The sequence below is a fragment of the Ostrea edulis genome, chromosome 5 (genome assembly GCF_947568905.1).
Source record: "Ostrea edulis chromosome 5, xbOstEdul1.1, whole genome shotgun sequence".
NCBI classification, from domain to species: Eukaryota; Metazoa; Mollusca; class Bivalvia; order Ostreida; family Ostreidae; genus Ostrea; species Ostrea edulis.
This window is the reverse complement of record NC_079168.1, coordinates 2,261,197-2,270,175: the sequence shown is the minus strand read 5'-3', so window position 1 is coordinate 2,270,175 and position 8,979 is coordinate 2,261,197. Positions and strand designations below refer to the sequence as shown.

The 8,979-nt window shown below is 33.4% G+C and overlaps 1 protein-coding gene across 4 annotated transcripts; it reads left to right on the top strand.

Annotated features, from left to right (window-relative positions):
* Positions 1-184: 184 nt before the first annotated feature.
* Positions 185-8,905, top strand: LOC125650204 (receptor expression-enhancing protein 5-like). Of its 4 annotated transcripts, XM_048878268.2 has the most exons (7): positions 211-410; positions 3,075-3,168; positions 3,648-3,786; positions 4,425-4,569; positions 4,877-4,905; positions 5,125-5,157; positions 7,450-7,545. In XM_048878268.2, the coding sequence occupies exons 1-5, from the start codon at positions 272-274 to the stop codon at positions 4,891-4,893; spliced, it is 534 nt and encodes a 177-aa protein (XP_048734225.1). In that variant the 5' UTR covers positions 211-271; the 3' UTR covers positions 4,894-4,905; positions 5,125-5,157; positions 7,450-7,545. The 4 variants fall into 4 exon arrangements, with proteins under 4 accessions (XP_048734222.1, XP_048734223.1, XP_048734225.1 ...); XM_048878265.2 differs by lacking the exon at positions 4,877-4,905 and having other exon boundaries at positions 185-410; positions 7,450-8,905; XM_048878267.2 differs by lacking the exon at positions 5,125-5,157.
* The last annotated feature ends 74 nt before the right edge of the window (positions 8,906-8,979 follow it).

Sequence of the window (8,979 nt, the reverse complement as noted above, 5' to 3'; positions counted from 1 at the left end):
GAGATAATGTTATGCATTGTAAATATTAAATAAAACACTTTTAAGTTATAGATTGATGTCCTTATATGATATAAAGGTAATTCTAACCAAAATTATATTGTCATTATTTTTTACTAGTTGGCAATATATATTGTCAATAAAATTGAAAATAACAAAGTACGACTTAACCATTAAGTTACAAAATGTGTTATGAGACGACCCTTTAGGAAGATACGTTAATCCAGTTTCCTGTGACGTCACTTATTCAGGGTTGGAGAGATCTAGAGAGAAAATGGCCAGCGCTGTGCAACAGAACGTGGAAAATTGGAAGGCCAGGCTCGATAAAATCTTGCACGAGAAAAATGGCTTTACTGATCTTTTGGCAAAGGCTGAAGGGAAGACTGGAGTACGAAGACTCTACCTTGCTCTTGGTATGTTTATTTTTAGCCTTTATGGCCCGGCCCGGTGACGTGATCAGTGTTCACATCAACAGCTGTTTTGTAGATGTTTAAAACCTCATTTTGCTCTAGATTTTGTCTATTGTGGACCAGGAATATAGCTGTTGTAACGAATACTCAACTAGTTTTCATCAGAACCTATTAAAAAATATATGACTAACTAAGCTAGGTCCCTTATATTGGAAAAAAAAAAATCATCACGGGATTACAACGTGATAACATTATTCAGACCGTTTCATATCTATATAAAAAAACGTGAAAGGTATGAACAGCAATATGTAGGGAAATCTATGGAGATTCCATACTTCGTATTTGGTGAGCAGAAATATAAGTGGGGATGGGCATCACTATACCATCAAATGTAAACTGCTAAAGATAAGATCTTAAACTCTTCCACCCAATATTGATAGTTGAGAACATTAACAATGATTTCAGGTCCCATATACCAGCATTGAGACCCTCAAAGGACTCTTCTTGTCTGAGTAATGCTTTTTCATCAGGTAGATGCGTGACATACAGACTGATTTGTAAACCCAATGTTTTTTGTTTTATTCAATATTGTAAATATTGGCCCTCAATCCTTTGTCTTTTAATCTTAACAGTACTGTACAATATACACCAGCAAATGATGTGGACTATGGTGTCTGTTTTACAATTTTCTTAAAATCCAGTGCCTGAGGCTACCAAATTTAATTTAACTTGTAGAACTTTGTCTAGCCCGACTGACCAATAACTTCAGAAAAGTTTTGTGAGCATTAGTTCACTCCTTTCCAATAGGTTTTCGAACTCTTTATCTTGAATGAATATCACTTTATTTTTGAATGTCCACAATATAGTCATTGACGTAGTATATACATTAAAAAATATTATTGGACAAGGTCATCTACCTTTACTTAGCCTTAGAAACAGAAAACAACTTCAAAATCTTTGTATCTCTCTTCAAAAAGAAACTGCCCATAGAAATAATGTATGCTCATAGCGCATATAATCAGTTGCATATCATGATATAATGTAAAAATTATATCAATTAAAATGTTCAATATATATGTACATGTACACTTTAGTTAATATATACTTATGGGATAATGTGTGTTGTGTACACCATAGACTGTACTCTCAGTAGTACTGTATGTATATATTGATGTGAATGTCTATGTAATAGACAAATGTTCTTATCTCTACTACTACATGTAAGTGGTGTAATTAGTACATACCTTTAAACTGTAGATGGTATTGTGCTACATGTAATGAACAAAAAATAAATCTTAAAAATCACCCTGAGACTTCATTCATAATATAAACACCTGTGGGTTGTTTATTGTACCAAATAGACCTGTTTTTATATTTTATATTTATTCACCAATCAAGGGCCCTCAGGGGGCAGATACAATTTTTGAAATTAAACATTACAACTACATGATACAATGTACACATGCATACCATACACACATGTTAAGGAATTTTCTATTTTGACATTGGTCTGGAATTGGCTCATAACAATACTGATTGCATGACAATGCACTGTATAACAAGGATGCTATATGGGAAGTAAAGTGAAACAATAGTATAAAATGTTGTTCTGAACACAGAGGGTACAAAGGGACAGTGCCTGTGCCAAGTCAATCAGACTGGCAGTTTTGTGATTTAAGCATTCGAGACAGCTTATTTATAGTATACAATTTTAACAATTAAACATAACTACATGATACCCTATTCACATGCATACCATATACACATTTTAAGTATTCGAGACAGCTAATACATTTATGATAGAAGTAATTTTACTGGAGTATCAAATAATTATTGGTATAATAAGCTGTATCTTTAGATAATTTATATGTGTAAGTTTGTTGACCACGAGTCAACTTCGAGACTCTAGTGCTATATATAGCGTACTTTGTATTAAATCTAAGTATGTGTGTTTACATGTCTGTGTAATATTGTAAATAGTACTGTCTTGTAAGCATGGTAAACGTTGTGATATGTGAGTTTTATTTGGAAAACAACTCTTTAAAAGAGCTAATGTTTCTATTTGTTAAACCCGACTTAAGTAAATTATATAACAGTTAACCTAGGTTATGTCCCAGAGAAGTCTTTATTTTTTCCAAATTTGTCTTCATAGCTTTTTTTGTCTGTATCCGTATAAATTTTCTTTTCTAGATAAGCTGCTTTCAGTTGTGTCATTGTCTCAAAATGAGGCAACCTGTTATTAGTAAGAAAGCTTACACAACTTTACAGGTGAATTCTAGTAGGAAACTTCAGGTGGTTGGCATTAGTTAAGGAGAGTTGTTTTCGTCCACTTGAACTCTGGAGTAACTCAGATTAAACAGGGATCTCATTTACTGTATATGGAAAGGGAAAATGTCAGCTGGGCCTTAAATCCAAGACCTCTTACTATTTAGATGGTAGTGGGGGGTTTAGACAATCCATGTTTGCATTGCCTAATGAACTATGACATCAGTGGTTGTGTTCAAGTCCTTTGCTTTTTAATGCACCATTTGTGTTTTGAGTTTTCCTCTCATCAATTGTAACAATATCATACATGCCATGTCTATGGAGGAAAAGCTTTACATGAACGTAAATTTAGTACAAATTTTAACAGATTACTTATTATGCATTATATTTTTGATCTTTTAGGGCTGCTTGCAATAGTTGTCCTGTATTTGATGGTGGGATATGGTGCCCAGTTCCTGTGTAATTTTATAGGCTTTCTATACCCAGCCTATGCATCGTAAGTAAACACAGACAAGTTCAATAATCAATGTATGAAATACATTTTATGTAACAATGTATCCGGAGCTTTATGGAGGCTTTGATGACTCTCTTCCTTCACATTTAATCTGTACACTACATCATTTGTTCATGACACGCATTGTAATTCTTTACAATCATATTATTCATTTGTGGTAAAACATTGTTCCATTACTATGAAATCATAAGGAGACATAATACTGTATTTTGTTACTGATTTTTAGAGGTACACTATTAGATAAAAAAAAAAGATTGATTTTATAATGTTTAACATCTTTCTCTCTCTCTCTCTCTCGAGAGAGAGAGAGAGAGAGAGAGAGAGAATTTTTCACTCTATGGAGACATCATAAAAAAAGAAGAATTAATGTAACAAACATTTCATTATTAATTAAACAAACAACAATGAAAGCAGAATTTTTGAAAGTACTAGAATGAATGATTTTTTTCTCTTGTCTACAGATTTAAAGCCGTAGAAAGCACAAGCAAAGATGACGACACTGTCTGGCTCATCTACTGGGTTGTCTACAGTTTTTTTGCGCTCTTAGAATTTTTCACAGACATCTTCTTGTTCTGGATTCCATTCTATTGGCTCCTGAAGGTCAGCTGACTTTGATTGACATTTGTGGTTTGGGGAAAAAATATGATTCTAGTTGGAAAATAAATGCATTTTTATAGAATCTTGAGAGGTATAGGAAAAAAATACATGATCATGGACAACACGCTTGGTTTTAGTGTGGAGGTTGTGAGAATATTTGGAATGTGAATTTTGTTGCATCTTGGTATGTGCTGCTCAGGAACCACAATAATGCAGAAATGTATGTCCCCTGTCAAGTTCAGTTTTATGCATTTTCTTGATCACCTACAAAAATTATCTACAAAAGCTGAAAGTTTTATCCAAATGAAAAGTGTTAGCAGCTCTCATCATTTTAGAAAAATTCTGTAATGCATTCAATGCATTTGTATGTAATTTTATAACAAAGAAATTAATAACTTTGGGAACTCACTTTTGGCTGGCCAATAAAATGAACAAGTGCACTAAGCTTTCCTTTGCTCACACATACATATATGATCGTATTTGAAGAAATTACTTAGTTTGAACATGTGGAAAAATATAGTTTTGTGATAAATAGATGTATAGGTATGTATATATATATAGAGAGAGAGAGAGAGAGAGAAAGAGAGAGAGAGAACACTTCCCTATAGGACAACTCTAATTTGTGTTTTATTTGGCTTCAGTGCATTTTCCTAGTTTGGTGTATGTCCCCTACATCATACAATGGCTCCCAGACGTTGTACTACAAAGTCATCAGACCATTTATCCTTCGCTATGAGAAGAAAATTGACAGCGCCTTGGATCGTGCCAGTGAAGCAGCACAGGAAGGTAAGGGGAGATAATCATGATTTATCCACTATCTGTTTGTGTATATATATGTAGTGGATATTTTCTTTTTGTATACCAGTAGCTTGTCACAGTGTATAGAATTTGTTTTTATAAACAGCATTTCATCTAACAAGTCATTTCCTACATAATCCAACATCATAACTTAATATTGCAGATTAGATTGTATTAAAGATGGAATATTCAATATATGAATATCTCAGATTAACTAGTATTGTATCATAATGACATTCTCTGTATGCTATTCATTTTAAACATTGTATGCATTTCTTTTATGCATTTTTCATAGTTAAAAAGAGACATTAATACGTATGGCAGGTACATGTATATCTTCTGTTTCCCACTCATTAGTCAAACCTGGTATTGCAGTTAATATGCAGGCGGAAATATGTGTGATTTTTAAAAAAAATTTAATTCAGAAAATTGAACCATTTAATAAAATAAACACTGGCAATCAGAAGCTTTGTCTTATCCATGCTAGTATGCAACACTGTCTGTCGTGTCTGATTAATGTGCTTTTTTTTCTATGTGCTTAAGTGTTTGGTCTAGCATCCAAAGCCTCAAAAAAGGGTGAGTTCCTAGAAAATTTCAAGCATCATACATTCCCTCACATCCAATGGCTTGATCATCAATCTCTACTTCCAATCATGTCCTAAATTTATCAGAGTACCAAAGCTTTCATAATCAGCCTTTTGCTGTGCAAGCATTGCGAATTAAAGCACATCTTCATCAACAAAGCCCTGCATTTTAAAGAATTTGTATAACAGAATATTGCAATACAATAAATCAAGCATTGGATTTCTCGGTACTTTTGACAGGGCCATTTTATTTTGTTTCGAGTGCACACATTTTGTTTGCATGCCTTGTTTAAATTCTTGTTTTGACTGTCTATAAAATGCTTTCCTGATATTCCCAGTGTAAAATTAATTAATTGATTTAATAAATTAAAGAAGACAAGTGATGGGGGATAAGAAAATTTCAGTTCTCGTTTTTAACTGCACTATGTTTAGTTTTGGAAGGGTATGTTATCAGTTTTTACTAAATGATTCTAATAACTTTTAAGGCACTGGGATAGGTCTAGTTTACAATAAATTCTGGTGAAAGATATTGCATACATGTAGATAGATCCAGCAGGACGGCAGTTTGTCCACAGAATTACAATATTTGTGCTAGATTATTGGTCAGTTGCGTAGCTTGGATTTGTACTTCGGATTATTAATCTGAGGTTTAAATCTAGGTTCACTTGTAGCACACGGGTAAGGCTTGCGTGAGTACGACTCATATTTACGGTAAATTCTTTCGTTGCACACGGGTATGGCTTGCGTGAGTACGGCTCATATTTACGGTAAATTCTTGGAAAGAGGTGGTTTAAATCTGATTTTATCTCGATCACCTAGAGTAATGCAGAATATTTGGATTGTTTTGATGTAGATACACTGATAAGAAAAGAGCAAACTGTGAAAAACTGATGAAATGGTGGTTTGTTTGAGTTACACAAATGTACAGCTAGTTAACTTTAAAAAATTGATCAAAAGTATTTCATGCACTACTTTTAGTGCGACCGACTGTGGGTTTCCGACGATGCTATTTCTGAGTCAGTAGGTTTCAGATTCATTAATGGACCTCGTTATTTGAATTCAATTTTGCAGCAATGTTTCCCCATTTTGCACTTTTCTAAATTACTTTTTTCGACACATCTTACAGCAACTCCAGAATAGGCAAGCCTTACTCGTTTTTATAATGTGCAACAGAATTCCTTCTCGGGTAAACCTGACTCAGCCGGCATTTAAACCTGGCTTATGTGGTCTGCAGATCCGCCGCTGAGCCATTCTTACCTGATCTAGAGCCCCGCAACTGGCCAGATATATTTCACTTGCATATGTTCATGATTTTCGGTGTGTGTGGTTCAATATCCACCTATAGAATATTTTAGAGAAGTAAAATTTTAAGAAAGACCTGTTCATTTGTGACAAAATTTTATTAATATATCATTGTTTATTTAGTATCTAAAGAACAAAATACAATAAAGGCCAATTTTGGTCTACAACTGATTTGAACTTTAAAACACATTTCACTGAAACTTTAAAATGTGGTCCGTCTCAAACCTAGTGGTAACTAAAGGAGGAAGGACATGGTCACTCAATGTATTTCCATTTTTGTCTTCTTTTTAGATCAGATTTTACATACTTTACGCTGCAGGAAAAACAGAGTACTCGCTTGTGTATCCGAGATTTTCATATCTAAGATGCATCTAACTATAGAGCATGAAGTCAGAGAATGTGGCTGATAAGCACACACGTTTTATCTGATTACATGAAATAAGTAAATATGGTGGGTAGGCAAGCTCATGCTATTTGTTTCATATGAAACTAAACAGACTACAGACTTTATGAAAAATGCTTATTAAATAAATCTACCTTAAAAGTTTTTTAAATCATAATCATCCTAAAAATAGATAACACACATTAATACATGTTATACTCACATGTTTATTTGATTATTTCATGTTCATTGTTTTACTGGCGTGATGAAATTTTGTTGGGAAAGTTATTAAATTTTTATAAGACCATCAGTGGGAGGGGTTTATTCTCTGCAAATTGAACAGTACCTGGGGTAGAGGTTTTGACTCCGAAAGGGGGGGGGAAATATAACATAATAGTGTTTATTATATAGGAATGTAGTCGTTCTTATGAAACAAGCATTATTCCTGGTTAATTCTGAATTACTGCATTATGAGCCATTCAAAATGGGAGCCAAAACGTTCTTATTATACCCTGTTATTTGTCAGTGCTTTGAACCAGTGATTTCCCTACATGAATTATTTGTACAAAGAATAATATGCGTCTTGCTTTCTAATTCCAGCGGGAGAAATGGCCCAGGACATGGCAAGCGATGCAGCAACAGACGCCTTGAAAAAACAGTACCTGGACAACTCGGCAAAGACCGACTAAATGATAACACCTACCCAATTCTTCTCCACCCTCATCTTCACCTGTCGACCTCCACCCCGATCAAAGGAGGCCAAATCTTGGCTTAAAAAATTACCTCAATTCTATCTGATTGTTTGAGACTCAGTGTGCAATATGTCAGCATGATTGTAAAACCGAAGGACCTGTAGATTTGATTATTAGAGAGATGTGTTCATACTGCGATGGTTTCAGTGTCGGTCCCCAATTGTTTGTACAAAACGTAGTTTTGCCCCCAGGGTATATGTTATTGTTGGTCTTTTTAACCATTTCTTTTTTTTTGCTTAGCAAATATTTAGGTTTTTGCTCAATTTATAGATGTATGTACAATAAATTTTCTCCTAGCATATCTCCTACAGTTTTTCAATAGATATCATAAACATCTACTTACTTTCATGAAACATGTATATAATTATACGAACTGCAGATTTGTGACTACAGTAAAACGCGCTCATAACGAAGTGCTGTGGAGGAGCAATTTTGATAAGTTATAAATGTAATTCATTGTATAAAGTGAATTCATTGCATGTATTAAAACAACAGGGAATAAAAATAACTTCACTGTAAGCAGGAATTCATGTGTTCGCTGTAACCATGTTTTACTGTAAGCATGAATTTGTTATAAGCATGTTCGCTATAACCGTGTTTTACTGCAAGCATGAAATCATTATAAATGTTCAAGGAGATCACATTATATCTCTAAATTTAACCCTGTTCAACCTCTCTAGTCCTTTGGATTTATATAATCTAATGTTTTGATGTTGTACGATTGTAAAATAAATACTCCATATGCATGCATGTACTACGGATTTAAAAGTTTTTCTCAGTATTGGTCCAAGACAGTAAGTTGCATACTGTACATAGCTTAAATGTTAGATTTTTTTTCTAGTGTACAGATTTTATCAAAATTGATTCTCCGTTGTTACTTTATATTGAATATTTATGAATCTTCCTTTTTTTTTTTTTTTTTTGAGATCTAATGTCCTAAATGATGAATTTTTATAGCACTTTTTATGCTTGACTTCAGTATACTGTCTTTATGCTGTAAACACTGTACATATATAATTTATTATTTCTAACATTCCTAAACCTGTCTGTACTTACCTCTAATCAAACCCGGACATTTTTCAGTTTTCTTCGAAGGGAATTTCATCTGCCCAGTTACTTATGTAACGATAATGTATTTTGCTTGTTACAGTTGATTATGATTTATGTGAGGTAGTTATTTATTTGATCTACTTTGAAGAAGAGAAATTCAATCTCCTTGTGTCCAAGTCTGATATTTCTGAATTTCTATAAACCTGTATCCAAGTCTTCTAGCATCTATTAGTCAATAAAATTCTCTTAAACTATCATGTTGTTTGTTTTCTGAAATACATGGAATATATTGAAGAAATACCGGGAATACATTGAAGAAATACACCGT

Excerpts from the sequence above, each read along its gene's own strand:
- LOC125650204 (XM_048878265.2), top strand. The coding sequence starts at position 272 with ATGGCCAGCGCTGTGCAACAGAACGTGGAAAATTGGAAGGCCAGGCTC. Across the intron at positions 3,169-3,647 it reads CTATACCCAGCCTATGCATC|ATTTAAAGCCGTAGAAAGCA; the intron begins GTAAGTAAACAC and ends TCTTGTCTACAG. Across the intron at positions 4,570-5,124 it reads CAGTGAAGCAGCACAGGAAG|TGTTTGGTCTAGCATCCAAA; the intron begins GTAAGGGGAGAT and ends TATGTGCTTAAG.